The sequence below is a fragment of the Marmota monax genome, unplaced genomic scaffold, assembly GCF_021218885.2.
Source record: "Marmota monax isolate L192 unplaced genomic scaffold, Marmota_monax_Labrador192_F-V1.1 WCK01_AAM20220418_F8-fsc00167, whole genome shotgun sequence".
In the NCBI taxonomy this organism is placed as follows: domain Eukaryota; kingdom Metazoa; phylum Chordata; class Mammalia; order Rodentia; family Sciuridae; genus Marmota; species Marmota monax.
Window position 1 is genome coordinate 690,769 of NW_026694116.1, and position 19,707 is coordinate 710,475.

Consider the following 19,707-nt stretch of genomic DNA (forward strand, 5'->3'; position numbering starts at 1 on the left):
GATACCCTGCGTTTCCTTTAGTCAATTTCTCAGCAACCATGAACATTCCCTCCTCCTCCTCAGAGTCCTACACTCTCCCACCTTCTCATTCTCTTGCTACTGACCTAATGTTCTGTTAGCATCTGCAAACTCAAGGAGCTGCCTGAGGCCCAGGTTCCACGTGGCTCCTGGAACTGTCCCTGAGGGTGCAGCAGTAAATCAAAGCTGCCAGAGCAAAAAGGGCTCCCTGACCTGGGTCCTGGTCATGGGGAAGCCAGCCCACATAGGTGCTCACAGTTGACCACACTTGAAGACCAAATAGTCTGGACTAAAGTGTTTATTCAGCTGCTGCTGCCATTGGTCAGAGAAGGCCAGGCCTGGCAAAAAGGTCCCACGACGTCCCCAGTGCCTGAGTGGCAGCGGGTGGTCTGCCGGGCCTGGGCCAAGCGTGCTCTGATGGAGACTTGGGAAGGAAGACGTAAGGTGTGTACCTGCCACCCTCATGGCTGTAGGTGAGGGGTAACAGGAAGGCGGAGGTTGGGGACAGGAGGGCTGTTGTGAGCTGATGCTCCGCCTCTGAGGTGAGGCCTCCAGGGTCTCAGCACACCTGGAGGGGCTGTTGGTGGTGGCTTGACTTCCCTTGCCTCTTCTCCCATTAGCAATCTCTGACCCCCAAACTGGGTTTGTGGATTCCAGTTATAAACCAAGAGTTGACTGAACGGTGAGGGCGTTTGTTCTTGGCCCCAGAATGAGGAAAAGCGGGTCGGCTTCCCATGGGAACAGTGGGTAGGGGTCCTCCTGGGGGGTGGGGAGAACTGGGCTCTGGTGAGTGAGTAGGAGGAGTACCGGGATCTTCCCAGGAAGTACCGGGTCCCTCCTGAAGATAGGACCACCTTCCTTCACGTCTTACGTGAGCTGGTTGTGGCCAGGGCTGGAATGGGTCAGGCCACATGGTACTGGCAGGTGGGGGTTTCCCTAGGCATCTACTACAACAGGGTGGTCACGAGTCCAGGTGAACTGTGGCCCAGGTGGCTCCTCTGTGGCTGGAACTGGTTCTTCCCTGTTCTGTAATGTTCCATAGCATCAGCCGTGTCCCACTGTCCCCAAGGCTGGCGAGGTTGGTGTCTAGTCTGAGCAGAACCTGGTTAGCAAAAAGGTTTGTTTCTCAGGATTTGAGAGGGTTTCCCTTGCCCTTTGGCCTTTGTAATTAAATTTAGGAAGCATGGGAATTTTCCAAAGTGGGGTGAGTCTGCTGGGTGCTGCTCATGGCCTCTGTAGGTGGCAAACAGGCCTAGTGGTGGCTCCTACTCATCATCTCCCCAGCTGCTCCTGGGGAGCACGGTCTCCGGCCGTGCTGAGAGGGCTCAGCCATCAGGCTCCTCTGGGCTGTGTGGACACCAAGACGCCACCCAGCCCAACTCTGCATCCATATCAGCCAAGGCTCCAGAAGCTGGGAGGTCTTCTGTGACCAAGTCCTGCCCTTCAGGCAATGTCTGTCCTCCTGGTGTAGCCTCTCCTCTGTGGTGGCCTCGAGGCTGGTGGCTGGTTCACACCACCATCTGGGTTTGGCCCAGCCCCAGGGCCCCACCCAGAACTCACTCCTGTCTCATTTTAGTGTTCACAGATGGCAGAAACCGAGGGACAGTGCTTCCCTGTTCTCGTGGTCTTGCAGTACCTTGTGCCTGGTGGAGCAGCCCCAGGCTCACCAGCTCTAGAGCCCACTGGTAGCTCACTGAAGCCTGTGATCACAGCCCATGAGGCTCCGAATCAAAGTTCCTGTCCCTTAGCCTATCATCCTTCCTCTTCCTGTGCCACACGTCCTGGGAGCCATGTTCTCCACACATCCCACTTCCCTGACCCCAAAGCTGAAGATACAGAAGGAAACATCAGCTCAGACTTGGGTTCTCCTGCTGGGCACTCACAGCACAAGCAGACTCTGTGGCCCCAAAGGTAGGAGTTGCTCCCCACCAGGAAGCAACGGGATGCTGCAGCCGACACCCGCGGGGGCCTCTGCTCCAGCGCAGCTCTGCAAGTGGAGGACAGCGTCACCAAAACTGCCCCAGGTACCAGCAGCATCCCAGGTTGACCTACCTGTGCTCTGACCCCCCAGCTGTAAGTCTGTCCTCACGACCTCTGGTTGGGGTTGTTGATTTTACGGCGTGCTTCAAGGACTCGGGGGAAGTCCTGCCGTCACTGGCATCTTCTGTTTTCTTCACACAGGATGCAGATAAAGAGCTGCAGAGTGAGTGTGGGCAGGGGCTGCTTCCACGCGCTCAGCCATCTGGGAGCTTGCTTGCTTGCTTTCTTTCATCAGGGATTGAACTCAGGGGTGCTTAACCACTGAGCCGCATTCCCAGCTCTTTTAATGTTTTATTTAGAGTCAGGGTCTCATTGAGTTGCTTAGGGCCTTGCTAAGTTGCCAAAGCTGGTTTTGAATTTGTGAACCTCCTGTCTCAGCCTTCTGAGCCACTGGGCCTCTGGGATCACATGCATGCACCACTGCACCTGGGTCACATCTTTCTGAAGCTTATCTTCTTAGGTTTTCATGGAGACTTCATTGAACAGGTGACTGGAGCATGGGCAACCAGACTGGACACCAAAGGCTTGCTGCTGTGGACTGAGGGGACCCAGCAAGCGTCTGTGGAGCACTCCTTCCTCCAGGCATGGGGCAGGATCCTTCTGGAGTGAGGGCCGTGTGATCCAGTGCCAGGTAGAGTAGGGCGGAGAAGTGCTTTGCAGCCAGCTCCTACACTGAAGGCCACTTAGAGTCTCCATGGCACGCCTTGGAGGGAGTTCTGAGCCTGGCCTCATAACACCTAGGGCACAAGGTAGGTGCCTGCCAACCTCTGGCACTGAGCCTTCTCGGGGGTCAGTGCAAAACCTTGCACTGTGTATCCATGTCAGAGCACACTGTGGACTGATCCTGAGCTCCCGGCACCTAACTCATGCCAGTGAAGTCCTCCAGCTCACTTGTCCTCCATGGGCGGCATGACCTCACTTCTGGCAGAGGCTTGGGTGTTGCACACAGGGCAGTCGCCGAGAAGAAGCACAACACGTGAAACAGACCCTGCACAGGCCCAGAAGGACACCCGTCTGAGTCTGAGTAGATTGGGATGGCGAGCACCGGGAACATGCGCATTGGCCACTCAGATGTTCCTGCTCTGGACAAGTCCCTGGGGGACTAGAAGGTACTGAAGTGTGGGCTGGAAGGCCTCCACGGACGTGGGTCAGGTGAGCTTACAAATACCCAACCCACAGACCACAAGGACAGAGCAGAGACAGCACAGTTCAGATCCAGGAAGTAGGCTGGCCCAGCACCCATCAGTCCTTCGGCTGAGAGTCCAGAGAAACCACGACAAGAGACCACTGTTTCAACTGAGGAATGAAAAGTGTGTTAGAGACACAGCCGACTCAGGATGGCCACCCCTCGGCGTACCAGGAGCAGAACTTCACCCCCGGAGGCCAGTGCCTCACCCAGCAGTGGCCTGGAAGACTGCCCTGACAGGAGGTAGCAGAGACGCCCATTCCTTCTGCGTCCACCCAGAGTGCCAGGAGCCCTCACCAGGGCAGGAAGCAGGGGTAGAAACCAAGGCAGGCAGGTTGCAGAGGGGCAAAGGAGCCCTTCCTATTTCTAGAAAGTGTGGTGTCTATGTCAGAAGCTCAGGCCCCACACGCCGACCCCTAGAACTAGTTGTGAGCTCAGGGAGGCCTCAGGGTACAGGCAGCAGAGAAACGAGCCTTGCTATGCACCACTGAGGGGCCGCCAGCACAGAGTGAGGGGCAGGGCTGCTGCAGCGTCTTCCCCAAGCGAAGCACTCTGGTCAGGTGTCCTTCTAAGGGGACGTGCGTTGGATCTGCTGAGAGCCGGAGGAGGAGGGCAGAGTGCCGAAGGCCTGAGCCCTGAAGGAGCAGAGCGACAAAGACTGTGCCCATGACTGGAAGACGGTTCTCCTTCGGAGCATCTCCTCAGCACCATAAAGCCGTCAGGACCGTGCTCTTCAGACACTCAGGCTGGCGGAAGGGCAGCAGCTGCAATAGGGAAGTGATCCACAGGATGGAGGCGGAGGACTGCGCCGTGACTGTGGAGGAGACAGACCCACACAGTCCGGATGCTCCATCTCCTGCAGGGCTGCTGAGGGGTCTGTGGAGGAGCGGCAGAGCAGGTGGCCCAGGGCAGAGGGATGGACGTGGTCCAGACCTCCCTGGCCTCCCAGAGACAGATCCAACAGTGCAACACAACAGCACAAACCCCCGGGAAAGAAATCAGGACCTGCAGGAAGCAGAGGCCTGCCACAAAGTGGAAAGGACGTCGATAAATAACAGACGGCAAATCAGATTTCGCCAGGAACTTCAAAATGTGTGCTGTGAAACTCACAGTTAGAGCAAGGAGCAGCTGAGCTGCAGATGGGGAGAAGCTGTCCTCCGGCCCTGGCCAGTGTGCTATGCAAGGGCCCGCTAAGCTGAATGTCAGGGCAGCTGCCCAGCTGAGGGCTCTCCAGCAGGCGCTGTGGGCACATGCAGGCTGGCAGCCCGCAGCCTCAGTCCTGAGGAATGCTCTGCAGCAAAGCCAGAGGAGCCCACTGGCCAGAAGTGAGAACTGGCACCAGGCACTGGCTGGGGTGCAGCCAGCTTGGACCCCCCAGGGGACACGGGTCGCAGTTTGTGTCAGGTCAGACACACTTCACCTCACATACCCAAATCCCTTTCCTGGTGTTCACCCAAGAGGCGCAGGTGGGTGTGCAGGGGAGAGTCCCTTGTCCACAGGCCAGAGGCCAGGGGCTGGCTATGGGGAAGGGGAAGATGCTGGAGGGTGCCCCAGGCCCCACTTGTAGGAAAGAGGCAACTGTAAGAGCAACTGAAAACAGCCAGCACAGGCCCAGGGGAAGGCCTCCTGGGGTTCCCTGCCTCTGGCCTCCTGGTCACCTGACTCTGCCCTGGCCTGGTCCCTACAGGCGGGGCAGAGAGCAAAGTCCACTGCCTCGGGGTGTAGGGTTTTCCCCCAGACCTGCCCTCCCACCTGTCCCTAGGGCAGCTCTCAAGTCCTTCTAAGACTGGGGTGTTACCCTTCCTCCCTGCCCTTGGGCCCAAGGCCCAGGTGGGCACTGCCAGTCAGCGCCCAGCATAGCTGGAGGGCCCCTGGCTGCAGTCCATTCTTTGCATGCTAGGGACAGACTCGCCCCACCCCATTACCACCCCAGGGCCAGGCGGGTATAGACAAGGGGTGGAGGACAGCAGGTGTGCAAGAGGACGGCCAGTTGCACCCAGGTACACTGCTTCCTTCACCTGCTTCTGCAAGGTGGCTGCCAGCCCAGGTGAGGGTCCCATGGGCTGTGCTGGACAGGGGCTGTCCTGGTTATGGGGGTTGTCCTGGGCAAGGGCTGTCCTGGGTGGGGGCTGTCCTTGTTATGGGGGCTGTCCTTGTTATGGGGGCTGTCCTGGGTGGCGGCTGTCCTGGTCAGAGGCTGTCCTGAGCAGGGTCTGTCCTGGGCAGGGGCTGTCCTGGTTATGGGGGCTGTTCTGGGCAGGGGCTGTCCTGGTTATGAGGGCTCTCCTGGGCGGGGGCTGTCCTGGTTATGGGGGCTGTCCTGGTTATGGGGGCTGTCCTGGTTATGGGGGCTGTCCTGGGTGGGGGCTGTCCTGGGTGGGGGCTGTCCTGGTTATGGGGGCTCTCCTGGGTGGGGGCTGTGCTGGGTGGGGGCTGTGCTGGTTATGGGGGCTGTCCTGGTTATGGGGGCTCTCCTGGGTGGGGGCTGTCCTGGGTGGGGGCTGTCCTGGTTATGAGGGCTCTCCTGGGCAGGGGCTGTCCTGGGTGGGGGCTGTGCTAGGCAGGGGCTGTCCTGGTTATGGGGGCTGTCCGGGGTGGGGGCTGTCATGGGCAGGGGCTGACCTGGTTATGACGGCTCTCCTGGGTGGGGGCTGTCCTGGTTATGGGGGCTGTCCGGGGTGGGGGCTGTGCTGGGTGGGGGCTGTGCTGGTTATGGGGGCTGTCCGGGGTGGGGGCTGTCATGGGCAGGGGCTGTCCTGGTTATGGGGGCTGTCCTGGGCAGGGGCTGGCTTGGGCAGGGGCCGTCCAGGGGAGACTGTCCTGTCCTGACTGTGGGAACATGCACCGTCCTTTCTTCCTCCTCACTGGGGCTCAGACTTAGAACCTAAGCTACTACATTTCTGGAGGTGGAGTCTCTGTGTCCTTGGCCCTTGCCTGTGGCCTGTTTAGGCCTGTGAGGTGGCTGGGGGTGCTGGTTTTGGACGCTGGACCTGGACTGGTTACCTGTCCTCTCTTGCCTCGGGTCAGAACACACAGCCAGCCTTGCCTGCCACTCCTTTTGGTGAAGCACCTGGGACATTGGTCTTCCCGAGGGACCAGGATAGGTTACAGGGTGTCGGGTCCTGACCTATCCAAGTCTCAAGGTGCATTTCTGGCTCTAGCTAGTTCGAGGGCAGCGGTGCCCACTGTGCTGCTGGCACCAGAAGCAGGCCTGGCCAGGGGCAGCCTGTAAGCCCTGTGCAAGGGTTGCATTGTGTAGCTTGGGGACTGAGACCCTATTGTGCCCTGAGGGCAGAGGAGGGATGTGAATGTCCAGGCCTCATGGTCACTCTTGGTCAGTTGCCTAGAGGCCCTCTGGGGCCAACCAAAAAGTCTCAAATTCACATTCCAAGGCTGGGTTTCCAAAAAGAAAGATGTTTGTTAAGCCACCCAGGAACACCTGGCCTCATCAGGGTCAGCAGGGCCACCAGACCTCACCTGCTCAGGCCTAACCTCAGTTCCAGGAGAGACTCTGCCTGGGGCCGAGTTTAGTCCAGAGCTGGGCTCCTCCTGTGGTGACGAGGGACAAGGGTCCTGAGGTGGGAAGAGTGGGCTGCCCGATCTGGAGGGGGCTCTGCCAGTCCCATCTGTGGGCCCACAGTGCCTGCCTTGGCCCTGAGGGTGCCATCAGACAAAGCCAACTGCTGCTGGCCACAGGCCTTCTGAGTGGGGTCCTCCCCAGGCTCTGTGCGTGGCGGTGGCCCTGCTCATGGTGCCCCCAGCCGCTGCTCCGGCCAAGGTAGGCTATCTGAGGCTCAGGAAGAGTCCAGGACAGCAGCCTCTGGAGGGAGATTGGGAGAGTGAAGACCCTGCCTCTGGAGGCCAGGGTGAGGGCAGCAGGCAGAGTCCGGGTGTCCACTGCTGCTCCTGCCCTGCAGACGCCAGCCCCATAGCTGCCATGGCGCTGTCCTGGAAGGAGCGAGTTTTCATGGCCCTGCTGGGGACCGCAACAGCCTCGGGCCTCACGGTGCTGGTCCTCATCCTGGTGGAGGCCACCAACATCCTGCTGCCCGCAGACACAAAGGTGCCTGGACTGGGCGGGGAGGAGGAGGCAGGAGGGCAAGGCCATCAGCCTGCCCCACCCTCCTGACCCAAGTCTTGCCTGCAGTTTGGGATTGTGCTCGACGCCGGCTCTTCCCACACCTCTCTCTTTGTGTACCAGTGGCCAGCAGACAAGGAGAAGGACACGGGTTTGGTCAGCCAGGCCCTGGCTTGCCAGGTGGAAGGTCGGTGGGGTCACTACCTGGTGTTGGACTTGCTGGGGCTGACTGGCTGGGACTCTCAGCTGGGGGGAGGCGCCGGCCTGCGCTGATCCGCCCGAGGAGAGGGACTCAGAAAGGAAGTGGCTGACACAAGGTCCCACATGTGGGCAGTGGGACGGGAGGGACCCGCACAGCCCTGCTGCCCCGCCCCCCCATGCCAGCCTGGCGGGCCCAGCAGGGCCTGTTCTGACACAGCCTAGACGCTGCAAGGGGCTCCCATCCCGGCCTCCACTCTCCAGCTCTAGCCCTCTCGAGCCCCCGTGTCACCACGGCCACCAGCTGCTGGGGCCTGCCCTCCAGGACCCTGCAAGGGAAAAGCTACTTCCCCAAGTGAGAGGCCAGAAAGCTCAGGGCATGTCACTCAGAACCTCAGAAGGGCCTCCACAGGCTCCAGCTCTGTCACATGTGGTCAGACCTTTGGGGCCACCACACATCCCACCCACCTTCGGGGCTGCAGCTTGTCTTGGGGTGCTATGTTTCAGGGCCTGGAATCTCCTCCTACACCTCTGACCCCACACAGGCTGGCGAGAGCCTGAAGGGCTGCCTGGAGGAGGCGCTGGCACTAATCCCAGAGAACCAGTACCGAGGAACACCCCTGTTCCTGGGGGCCACGGCCGGCATGAGGCTGCTCAGGTAAACCAGGCTCAAAAGCCAGGGCTCAGAGCCCTGGGGCAGGGAGGGCAGGGGCTGGGCCAGGCTTCCTGCCACCTGGCCCCTGGTTTCCACTGCCCAGCCAGAAGAACAGCTCGCAGGCAGGGGACATCCTTGCAGCAGTGTCTGGGGTCCTGGGCCAGTCTCCTCTGGACTTCTGGGGTGCTGAGGTCCTGGCTGGCCAGGATGAAGGTGCTTTTGCTTGGATCACCATCAACTATGTCCTGGGCAGGCTGGTCAAGGTGCTGTGGGCAGCCCGAGGGTGGGGCTGGCTGGCCAGGACCTGGGCGGGGTGTGGCTGGCCAGGGCTGAGTGGCCCTGTCTGTGGCTAGTACTCCTCTGGAGAGTGGATCCAGCCTGCAGAGGGGACGCTGGTGGGTGCCCTGGACATGGGGGGAGCCTCCACCCAGATCAGCTTCCTGCCCCGCGGCCCCATCCTGGACGAGAGCACCCGGGCGACCTTGCGTCTGTACGGCACCGACTACAGCATCTACACTCACAGCTACCTCTGCTTTGGGCGGGACCAGATGCTGAACAGGCTGCTGGCTGCGCTGGTGCAGGTCAGGCTGGCCCAGGGAGGGCGGGAGGGAGGCAAGGCTGCAGCTCAAGCCCCCTGTGACCCTGCAGAGCAGCCCTGGGGCCCTCCTTCGTCACCCATGCTACCTCAGCGGTTTCCAGACCACACTGCCCTTGGCCTCCCTCTATGAGTCGCCCTGTGTCCACACGGCAGCCCAGCTGGACCTCACCCAGAACCTCACTGTTGAGGGCACAGGCAACCCTGGGGCCTGCCTGGCCGCCATCCGGGAGCTCTTCAACTTCTCCAGCTGCGAGGGCTCAGGAGACTGTGCCTTCAACGGGGTCTACCAGCCCCCTGTGCAGGGCCAGTTCTACGTGAGTTCCGCTCGCTGCCCCCACCCAGGATGGCTTCCCTCAGAGCCCCAGGAGGCTGCCTGGCCCCAGAAGGAACAGGAGCACCCTGGGTGGGGGGGCAGTGGGAAGGAAGAGCCATGGCTGGCTCTGGGGAGTGGGTCCCTGGGATGGCCTGGCTGGTCATGGCCTCTCCCCTCTGCCCACAGGCCTTCTCCAACTTCTACTACACCTTCCACTTCCTGAACCTCACCTCCAGGCAGCCACTCCACACCGTGAACGCCACCATCTGGGAGTTCTGCCAGAGGCCCTGGAGGCTGGTGGGTAGGAGCCTGTGGGCATGCAGGGCCTCAGGGTCTCTGAAACTCCATCAGACAGGAGCTGGCAGTGGAGCCCTCTGGGCAGCAGGCAGCAGGCTGGCGGGCGTGGGAAGGGAGGGCGCCCCTGGGCCGTCCTGCTCCTGGAGGAGGCCGGCCCGGGGTCCCAGGGTGACCAGCCTCTGGTTGTTACGAGGTATATGGCCCCTGGGGCAAGGGAAGGGCTTTGGCAGGACCTGCCATGGTCAGAGGCTCACCCAGCTGGGTGGGCTGGCCCCCCGGGCTGGGAGCGTGGGAGGCCCTGGGCCTCACAGCCCCTGGCCCTGGGTCCAGGTGGAAGACAGCTACCCGGGGCAGGAGCGCTGGCTGCGGGACTACTGCGCTTCCAGCCTGTACATCCTCACGCTGCTGGAGGCCTTTGGGTTCAGTGAGGAGACCTGGGCCAACATCGAGTTTCAGAAGCAGGTGACCACCTCCCAGCCATGGCCCATCTGCCCCAGGGATTGGGGACTCTGGGGCAGCTACTCGGCCGCCCCACAGCCCTCAGCTGCCTTGTACCCTGCAGGCTGGTGGCACTGAGATCGGCTGGACACTGGGCTACATGCTGAACCTGACGGGCATGATCCCGGCCGAGGCGCCAGCCCAGTGGCGGGCACAGAGCTATGGTGTCTGGGTGGCCGGCGTGGTGTTTGTGGTGCTGACCCTCACAGCCATCCTCGGGGCTGCTGCGGTGCAGCTCCTCTGGGTCCAGGACTAGGCAGGGCCCAGAGAGCCAGATGTCCAACAGGATGCCCTTAGGGCTCAGCTGGGAGCCATCGCCAGGTCCTTGATGTCCAGGAGTCGTCCCTTGGACAGCAAGCCCGACTCCACACAGGACTGGGTGGCCAAGTCCAGCACAGCCACTGCCTCCCGGAAGCCAGGCCTCCCGTCCCCCACCTCATGTCACCCAGTTGTGCTGGCCGGTGTGTGGCTCCCCAGACAGCGGGCCTCTCTGCATAAACCCAGGTGGTGCCCAGCAGCACCCAGGCTGTGTGGGGGTGAGCATGGGAGGGAGGCTGGACTCCCTGGGTCCCCATTTGCCTGGGGAGGGAGGGGGCTGTGGCTGCCCACTGTGATCCAAAGAGGGGCCAGTTCCCATCCCCCACACCCTCTGCTGGCCTATCCAAAACACAGACCACGTGGTAGGGACAGTTTATTAGAGTCTTTCCTGGACGGCTTGGGCCTGGGGTCCGGGGCCGGGTGGGGGCTCCTCACAGGCGCTGTCTGCAACCGCGAAGCACTTGGGGAAAATGCCAATGCGGCCGTCCAGGTGGCCCTCCAGCCACGCCTCGTCCACTGTGAGACACGGGGGTGACACTCAGCCCAGCAGCACCCTGTGCCTGGGCATCCCCCACAGTGCCAGAGAAGGGCTGTGCCCGACTACCTTCACACAGGACGTCCACCACATCCCCGCGACGGAGGTCCAGGTCCTCTGGCCCCTGGGCCAGGTAGTCATGCTGGGCCACCACCTGGCGGAGGACTGGACGGCCCCCAGCCCCCTGTGGCAGGAGAGTGGGCTAGGGGTGGCTCAGGAGGAGGGTGCCCCACGCTGCCCACGGCCACCCACACTCTGCCCCGCCTCACCCGGCACTGGAGCTGCAGCCCTCGGGGCCCCAGGGCCACGTCCCTCCAGGCACTCTGCAGCTGCTCCTCCCCAGGGAGGGGGGTCCAGGGCCCAGCACTGTCAGGGGCTCGGTAACTGCAAAATGTCCCCAGGGTGGGCCAAGAGGGTGACCCTGGGCAGGGCCTAGATATGCCCTGGGGAGCTGACCCCTGCGGCCAGTTCCCTCTATACCTGCCAGGACCCAAGACCTGGACTGGGGAAGCCAGTTTGGTCCCTGCCTTGACCGGAGGGTGCCCCACCTACTCCTCAGCTCAGGACCCACCCCACACCCATCCTGTCCCTTCTAGTTTGCATCACGGGGCCTTTCTGGCTGACCTGAACTGCCCCTGCTGGGCCTGATGCGGGAGGGCCTGAGCCAGCAGTGCCCGCAGGTGGGACAGATCAGCTCCTCTTGGGGCCTTCAGGGCCACTGTGAAGGCACACTGCACGGTGACAGTCACAGAGGACTCAGCGCCTTCTGCATCTGTTCCCTGAGGCCAGAAGGAGAAGTGGCATCAGGCCTGGCCAGGGTGGGCTTCAGGCCCAAGGGTGAGGGCAGAGACTGGGGGCTGGGTGAGGCCTGGGAGGGGCAGGCAGCTTTATCTCTTACCCCAGCACCCAAGGGGTCCTCATAGGCGCTGGGACCAGGCCCCCCAGATACTGGTGGCCCTGTGGAATAAAGCAGGGCTCGTGTGACCATCTATTCCCAATGGAGACATCTTGGGGTAGAGGAATGGCTAGTGGGTATGTGGGCAGCTTGCCTTGCAGGACAAAGGCCAGGCCCGGCTCTGTCCACTGAGCACCTTGCACTCAGGACCCTTACCTGTGGGTGCAGGTGTCTTCTTGCCACTTGGCTCCACCTGGTGCCCCTGCAAGGGAAGTCACAGGCTGGGGTTCTGGGCTGGGGGGCCCTGGCCTTGAGGTGGCTCTCCCTGCCTGGGGCTTGTCAGGGCCCTGGGCTCTGTCCTGGACAGCCAGTGTGACAGTGTGGCCTGAGAGCAGGGATGCTGGCAGCAGGCCACAAGTCAAACCCTCGGGGGTGAATTCAGGGCACTGACCACCAGCTCTGGGACCTCCTGAGGCTTCAGACCCACCAAGCCACTAGGAAGGGCCAGGTCAGGGCATCGGGCATGAGGCCCAGTGAGTGAACTTAGGTGCAGTTCTAAGCACTGAAGCGGCTGAGTGCAGCTGTTAAGAGGGACACTGAGCCGAGGCTGAATGAACAGGACACTGACGAGAAAGCGAGGGTGGCCGCTCTCAGTTCACCCAGGCACAGGCTCCACAAGGCCCTGCTCCTGGCTTCTGGCTGCGTGTGCCTTCCTCCACCCACCCCACCCAGCCTGGGGCTGGGAGCCTGGGAGCCAGGGAGCAAGCCAGAGTGATGCCTGTCCAGGGGAGGGCAGGAGCCCGTGCCCTCCAGGCTGTCTGCCTCCGACTGCGCCCAGGCTGCACTCCTGGGGGCCCACAGGGAGATTCCTACCACATCCCTGGCCCAGCCAGTGAGGAGGCTGCCCCACGCACCCCGGGCTCACGTGCTGGCTCGCGGCTGATGCCTGGCACGAACAGCTCAGCCTCCGGCGCCTGGTCCGAAGCCACCTCCGTCTCTGCAAGGTCAGGACTGTGGTGGGCGTCAGCTCTCTGGCGGTCTAAACCTCGGGCCCTGGGCAGGGGGCCACAACTCAGGCCTAGCCGGTGCGGGCTTACAGCCCTGCCCTCCCAGAGCCCAGGGACCTTTCTGTCATCGTCTCAGCAGCCCCTTCTGTCAACTGCAGCACAAGCCCTGCCCCAGGCAAGTCATGTCACTGAGTCCCCTCCCTGGACAGCTCAGTCCAGACCCTCATCCCACCTCCCTTGCTGCACCTGGAGTCACAGTGGCTCGGTGAGTCTCAGCCTCCCCGCATGTGCCCACCTCTCCAAGGGGGAGTTTTGTGGCAGGAGACAGGGTAGGCTGAGGGAGGCCAGGGCCCCTTTTCTGGTACCCAGGCATCTAGCCAGTTTCAATCTATCAACGGGGACCGTCCTGTTCCTGGGCAGGAATGGCCATGCCCAGCCCCTTCCTACCATGGTGCAGGCTCCAGAGCAGCTTTGCTGTCAGCTCTCCATCCCTGTGGGCACAAAGGGACATCCTCACCTGGCCTGGCCAAGAATGGGAGACAAACAGGTGGCTCCTCTGCCCCAAACCTCAAGACTGCATATCCTTACAGGTCCTCATGCCAGGTGGGACAGCCACTCCCACCTCCCACTAGGGGAGGCTGGGGGCCCCGGGCAGGGGGACAGGGCAGAACCGTGGTCCCGCAGTGTTCTCTCCTTACCAAAAGCCAGGCAAACGCAGGCCTGGCCTGCTGGATGGTCACTCACCTGCTGAGGCTGGAGACCTGAGTGCTGGTCACTGGGGATGGCAGACACTACCACCTGGGGGAGACAGGGGCACACTCAGACCCAGTGGGGTCTGCACCTCCAGCCCCTCCCAGCCTCTGATATGCAGGCTGGGGGCTGCCCAGGCCTGGCTTCAGACTGCTGGACCACTACCGTGGGAAAAAAAGAGACATTTCTGTGCTGATGATTTCTTTATGGTGCTGGGGATTGAACCCAGTGGTGCTCTACCACTGAGCTACACCCCAGCTCTTTTTATTTTGAGATAGGGTCTTGCTAAGTTGCTGAGGCTGGCCTTGAACTTATTTTTTTTATATTTAGTTTTTAATTGCAGTTGGACACAACCTTTATTTTATTTATTTTTATGTGGTGCTGAGGATCGAACCCAGGGCCTCGCACGTGCTAGGTGAGCGCCCTGCAATCCCAGCCCCAAGGCCCTGCTCCTGGCTTCTGGCTGCGTGTGCCTTCCTCCACCCACCCCACCCAGGCCTGGGGCTGGGAGCCTGGGAGCCAGGGAGCAAGCTGGAGTGATGCCTGTCCAGGGGAGGGCAGGAGCCCGTGCCCTCCAGCCCCAAGGCCTTGAACTTATGATCCTCCTGCTCAGCCTCCCAAGGTGCTGGGATTACGGGCATGTGCCACCATGTCCAGTATCCATGCTGATAATTTTAACATTTTTAGTACAAGTTTCAAAATATTTTTTGTTTCTTGTGACAGTCTTGTATTGTGGAAGGTAGACTGCAAATGGCTGCTTGGACACTGCCCCTTCTCCCTGCCCTGGCCTGCCCCAGGGACGTCTGTGGGTGGCACATGCCATGTGTAGCTGCACAGTAGTGTACTGGCTGAGTGCTGCTGTAAGTGACCACAGGTACACTGCCAGTCTAAGGGCCACCAGTGCAAAAGCAAGGTGCTCTTCTTTGTGATGCTGGGAAATGCCATTGCCCCAAATCCCTCTTCCTGCCTTCAGAGGGGAACTTCTCCCAGTACCCTGTGATCTGGAGTCGCTGCTGGCCCCCGACCCAGGGAGGGGATATGGTACAGCCCAGGACAGCCATCTGGGTCCCACCCTACCCTCCTGTGTATGGCAGAGAGAGGCAGGGGCAAGGCGTGGCCGCTGCCGGCCTCCTCCACAGCGGGCTTCCTGGGTCCTGCCTCCAGGCCCACAGCCCCACTGGGGATGCCATCCCCTAACACTCAAGTCAGTTGGAGGGCCTTCCAGTGGCCTTGACTGGACCCCAGGTGTCCCCAGGCACACAGCTGTGGCTCAGTGCAGGAGCACAGCCGCATTAGAGCTCAGTGGGCCCTGGCCCGCGCTCGGGCTGGGAAGGGGCCTGCACACACTCTACCTTGGCTGTGCCGAGGAAGTCCACTGGCTGCAGATGCTCCAGGTACCGCCGGCGGGGCCGGAACACCTCGCCCCTGGGAACCTGCCGGGGCTGTAGGGTAGCCTGTTTCTGGGATAGAGTCATTGCAGACCTCAGTGGCTGGCCAGCAGCAGGGGCAGGAGCCACTTAGACCCTGCCTGTCCCATAGCCACTTCCCTGAAGAGCTTCTTCTTGTCACACAGTGGCCCTCAAGGGGCTGAGCTGTCAACACCAGCCCCAGCTGTAGGCCACAGGTGGCCTGTCCAGGGCCAGCACCCTCACCTGTCCTCCACACCTGATCTCCTCACCTGCACTTGGTTCAAAGCAGTGTCCAGGCCATCCTGGGCTCTCTCTGGCCACTTGGAGATGGCCTCCACCAGGGTGTCAGCAGCCTGGGTCCACAGCCCTAGTTGGCACTGTGCAGATGCCACATTGAACAGCACCTGGGAGTGAGGGTGAGGGATGGCAGGGGCCAGATCCTACCCCTGGACCCTCTGGCCCACCCACTCCCCCACATGGGCTCCCCAGCCACAGCAGCTGAGGGTGCTTCTGGTGTCCAGCTGACATGGGGACTGTGGCCAGGGACCAGGCTGCCTCTGGCCACCCAGCCCAGTCATGGGCAGTCAGGTGGTCCTGCCCTGTACCCAGCTCAGCCTCTGGCAATACCCTACTTTGCTCTGGGGCATCATCTTCTGCTTTGGACATTAGAGCTTCTCTTCCTGGACTGTGCCCGGCCTGCACACCCTCCCATGCCCTGTTCCCTGTACCTGCAAGTCTGAGGAAGGTCCTGCAGGGGCCGAGGGGACTCTCAGAACCCATTTTGCAATGGACAGGATGGGCTGGGTCAGGCTGCCCACAGCATCAGGGACACACCAAGTTCCGTGGTACTCTGGGCCCCTTGCCCCTGGCCTCCACAGCAGAGTGCCTAGTCAACCTGGCTGCTTCAACGGGGAAATCCACTGGCCCTTCCAGTGGTCTTCTGTCCCCAAGACTGCCAGGTGGAACCTGAGTTCCTGCAGCTGGTGTCTGTCCTCTGGGCCCAGGAGGACCACCACCCAGCACCACGTAGTGCTCTGGGCTTTGGACCCTGGCTTCTGGACCCACACCGGCTGGGCCCCATGATGACTTCGTCATGACTCACGTTGTCCCCACAGGCCTCCAAGCAGGGAGTCCCAGGAACCATGGGGCTCTGCTAAGTGCCCTTCCCTGTGCCAGCCCTGATCCTGGCAACCAGGAGCAGGTTCAAGCAGAGCCTTGGCTCTGGGACACCCTGCCCCAATCCACACCCGGCCTCCAAGCTTGCACCCGGCCCCGGCCCTGCCCTGCCTTGCTGTGTGTGCCCAAGGCCTGGAGTGGTCTGTCCACATCGCCACCAGCCCTCCTCAGGTCCTTGGGCCTCGGGGCTCACCATCCACGGCCCATCAAGACAGGAGCACCACCGACAGCAGCCCAGGCCCACAGACAGCACCTGCAGAGCCCAAGATGGCAGCCTGGGCAGCCACACCCCACACAACCCTGTGCCCGCTCACCTCCCAAGCCTGCAGCCTGAAGCGCAGGCCCAGCTGTGTGTAGTCGATGACAGTGTTGCCCCTCAGCTGTGCCAGGGCCAGCTGGAAGTCGGACAAGGCTCCCTGGAACCTGGGGGGAGCAGGGCCCCTCAGCAGCTGCAAGGTTAAGCCTGTGAGGGACGTCTGGGGGCACTGGCCCTGCTGTGGCTTGGGAAGACCTCACGCCTTGGGCACTCAGGGCCAGGCAAACAGCTCAAGGGATGGGTGCACCAAGGTGCCAGGCAGACGAGGTGGGGCTGCAGCCTGACTTTGCTGCCCGGCTCTGCTCACCTTTCTGCAGGCCTGTGGGTCGCTACCATGCACAGTGCACAGGCACACACCCTGGGGCCTTCCCCCTCCAAATTTCGGATTTCCAGCTCCTGCTGGGAGATCCCCCAGCCCCACCAGACATCCCACCTCCCCCTGGCCAGCTTTCCAGGCTGATCAGAGCCTGCAGCCTGAAGGCCGCCCTCCCTGGTTTCTCCTCTAGGAAGGACATGGTACAAAGTCGTGTGGCCACAAATATCCTGGATCAAGCCCTCATTTTCCACCTCTGAGAAATGGGCACAATCGGAAGGTCCTGCTTCTACACATGTGATGAGGAGAGAACCCAAGGGGTTGGGAAAGTGCCTGTGAGTCATGGCAGAGAAGGGCCGTGTGAGCCTGCTGTGCATCTCCGCAAGACCACAGAGTCCCTCCCCAGGCTGGGGACCAGGGGACAGAGGAGGCAGAACAGCCTGGGCTTACTCAAGGGGCCTGTGCTCACCTCTGCAGCTGGAAGTTGGCCACTCCTCGCTGGAGAAACCCAACAGCCATGCAGGGGTCCTTCGTCACTGCTTGGTCAAATGCCTGGAATCAAAAGGCACAAGAATGCCAAGGCCCAGAACCCAGTGCTTCTGATGGACGTGGGATTCCACTGGCCCCAGAGCCGCCAGCAGGCCCCTCCCACCTGCCCATGCCTTCAGGGTTGCTGCCACCCGACACCAGACTGAGACAGGGCAGGGCCCCCCAGGTATGTTGAAAGCCCACCATGAGCACAGAGAGAAGCTAGGAGGAACACTCTAGTGCCAGTAACAGCTGCCTCGGGGGGGGGGCATGAGAATCTTGTCTTGTTAAAACGCTTTTTTGGTAGTTCACAAACAAGGGCATACTAGATATCAATCACAGTCAGAACAATGAAGTGTCAGCATGAGAGGCTGATCATGTGGGAAGCACAGCTCTTCCTCAAACCAGACTCCGAAATAACCCTACGTTCCCAAGGGGACAGCAGCTATCAGTTAAATACAGGCAGTAAAAGGGTTGTTTCTCACTCCAGCAATCTGTACCAGAGAAGAGCCTGTTGTTTCACTGGGTTTGACCTGGGTTTGCAGGTGGGGTGGCTGCTCATGTTTGCTATCCCACCACACCCAGCAGCCAAAGCAAACATTGTGCAAGTTCCACACCAACCGGCAGCAGTTCAGCTACATCCTGGTCAACTGTCCCCCTCCCAGAAGGTTCTACTCACGGTGGAGGCTCCATCTACTTTTTTTCACACCTCTAACTAGCATGCCTGTGCTGTTGCATCCTATTTTGCTGGCTTTAGACAGGACCCTGTCCTCTCAGGGTGGAGGACTTACAGCCTGACGCCCTCCACCTGTTCATGAAGGAAGCCTGGCTTAGCCCAACGCCACTCGAGGCCCTCCCACCCGTAGCCAGGGCTACATTCCCTTGCTTGAATGGCACTTGGAAATGGGACTGTTTGTTACTGGGACAGCCAGGGGTGCAGATGCAGGTGGAGGAAGTAACGGGGACTCTACTCTTGGCTCTGCCTCTGGGCAGGTGCTCTGTGGGGACAGTGGGCGCCCTCACCCACCCAGTCTGGTTCTTTCTGCTTCCTGCCTGCAGTGCATCCAGGCAGCTGCCGCTGCTCATCCCAACAACTGTGGAAACCTGTCATCTGAGTGGTGGGCAGAGTGCGGCTGGCCTTTGTCACACATCCAAGAGCAGGCCCCACTGTGACAGTGACTAACATGAAGCATTTACAAAGTAGAGGGAGCCAGGGAGCCTGCAGCCTCCTGGGGCGGGTGTGAGCTATGGCACCCTGAGCTCGGGGCTCCCTCCACAGGCGGCAGGCAGGGCAGGCAGTCCCCCATGTCCCACCCTGGGCCTGAGCCCGGAGCCAGTGCTGGCCCTGGCTTTTCAGGAGGACAGGCACCCCATTCTGGCCTTGACGGCTCAGGGGTCCCTGGAACACACAGCTCCCTGCTGTCTTAGGCATTCCCTCAGGAGGAGCACTGGGAGGGAGAACCCCCATGTTAGCCTCAGGGAGGAAGGGTAGGGAACCCCAGGGGACCACCCCTCATGGACCTCCCCGGGGACAGGTCTCTGCCACCAGTCCTGGGGCGCTCACCCGCAGCGCGGCCTCGGGGTCCCCGGCCAGCAGATGCACGCAGCCCACGTTGAAGCGAATCCTAGCGGGCTGCTCTGAGATGCCCGAGAAGAGGCGCAGCGCACTGCCCCAGTCCCCGCGCGCCACAGCCTGTGCGCCCAGGTGCCAGTCGCGCACCTGGTCCCCAAGCGAACTCATGGCGGCGAGGACACCGGCTGGCCGCGCGGCGCTGGTGGGGTCAGGCTCTGCGGTGACTGGGGCCGGGCCTGACCAGCGGCACGGCCCGTCTCCTAGTCACCGAGGCCTGACCACGCCCCACGCCCGTCCACAGACCCGGCCACGCCCTCCCGCAGCCCCGGCCACGCCCCGTCCGTAGACCCGGCCACGCCCCGTCCGTAGACCCGGCCACGCCTTCCCCGCACCCCGGCCACGCCCCGTCCGTAGACCCGGCCACGCCTTCCCCGCACCCCGGCCACGCCCCGTCCGTAGACCCGGCCACGCCTTCCCCGCACCCCGGCCACGCCCCTCCGGCCCGTCGCGGGGTTGTCGGTGCTCCTTTCCGTGAGGCCCGCGGGTGGCGCCCAGGAGGCTGGGCTTCCTCTCCCGACCCAACAGGCCTCTGTGCATACAGACCGGCCAGGATTTTCAGGAGCAGGCATGTGGCCAGGGGCCTGGCCAGTGTGCACCCTGCAAGCCAGCCGACAGGGGCACTTGCGGAGGACTGCACTTGACTCCCAGGGCCTCTGCAGGCGGAATCCCATCCCGGTCGCCGCCTCTGCCTTTCTCTTGTGGGGGGGGGGGGCCTTCAACAGATTGGATGAGACCCACCCACGTGGGGGATCTTTGGCTTTACTGCACAGCTACTGATTGAAATATTGACCTTCACTGTCGAGGCCGAGGCTGCCTCGCACGTGTGCCGTGCTGGGTTCCAGCCTCAGCGCCACATAAAAATAAATAAAAGTATTGTGTCCATCTACAATTAAAAAAAAAAAAAAAAAACTTCACTGAGACATGTGACAGGCCACATCTCTGGGCA

At 61.7% G+C, this 19,707-nt stretch overlaps 2 protein-coding genes and 1 long non-coding RNA gene across 7 annotated transcripts; 1 reads left to right on the plus strand and 2 right to left on the minus strand.

The window, feature by feature from the left end:
- Positions 1–298: 298 nt before the first annotated feature.
- On the minus strand, positions 299–4,430 carry LOC124107465 (uncharacterized). Its single transcript, XR_006856404.2, has 2 exons — positions 2,071–4,430; positions 299–1,120 (listed from the first exon to the last, which is right to left on the minus strand). It is a non-coding gene; the product is annotated as an uncharacterized LOC124107465 (long non-coding RNA).
- A 4-nt stretch (positions 4,431–4,434) lies between these two features.
- On the plus strand, positions 4,435–10,573 carry Entpd8 (ectonucleoside triphosphate diphosphohydrolase 8). 3 transcript variants are annotated; one of them, XM_046465520.2, is made up of 10 exons: positions 4,435–4,648; positions 7,162–7,307; positions 7,392–7,509; positions 8,028–8,178; positions 8,279–8,438; positions 8,529–8,756; positions 8,824–9,087; positions 9,273–9,383; positions 9,714–9,845; positions 9,946–10,573. In XM_046465520.2, the coding sequence occupies exons 1-10, from the start codon at positions 4,531–4,533 to the stop codon at positions 10,135–10,137; spliced, it is 1,620 nt and encodes a 539-aa protein (XP_046321476.1). In that variant the 5' UTR covers positions 4,435–4,530; the 3' UTR covers positions 10,138–10,573. The 3 variants fall into 3 exon arrangements, with proteins under 3 accessions (XP_046321476.1, XP_046321475.1, XP_046321478.1); XM_046465519.2 differs by lacking the exon at positions 4,435–4,648 and adding an exon at positions 4,989–5,291; XM_046465522.2 differs by lacking the exon at positions 4,435–4,648 and adding an exon at positions 5,125–5,244.
- Noxa1 (NADPH oxidase activator 1) lies at positions 10,539–18,994 on the minus strand. Of its 3 annotated transcripts, XM_046465526.2 has the most exons (15): positions 18,693–18,832; positions 18,156–18,295; positions 17,070–17,152; positions 16,286–16,394; positions 15,065–15,199; positions 14,739–14,846; positions 13,381–13,434; positions 13,084–13,127; positions 12,544–12,682; positions 11,846–11,891; positions 11,633–11,691; positions 11,359–11,513; positions 11,004–11,118; positions 10,804–10,918; positions 10,560–10,715 (listed from the first exon to the last, which is right to left on the minus strand). In XM_046465526.2, the coding sequence occupies exons 2-15, from the start codon at positions 18,237–18,239 to the stop codon at positions 10,576–10,578; spliced, it is 1,386 nt and encodes a 461-aa protein (XP_046321482.1). In that variant the 5' UTR covers positions 18,240–18,295; positions 18,693–18,832; the 3' UTR covers positions 10,560–10,575. The 3 variants fall into 3 exon arrangements, with proteins under 3 accessions (XP_046321480.1, XP_046321482.1, XP_046321479.1); XM_046465523.2 differs by lacking the exon at positions 18,156–18,295 and having other exon boundaries at positions 18,693–18,993; XM_046465524.2 differs by lacking the exons at positions 11,004–11,118; positions 18,156–18,295 and having other exon boundaries at positions 10,539–10,715; positions 18,693–18,994.
- Between the last annotated feature and the right edge of the window lie 713 nt (positions 18,995–19,707).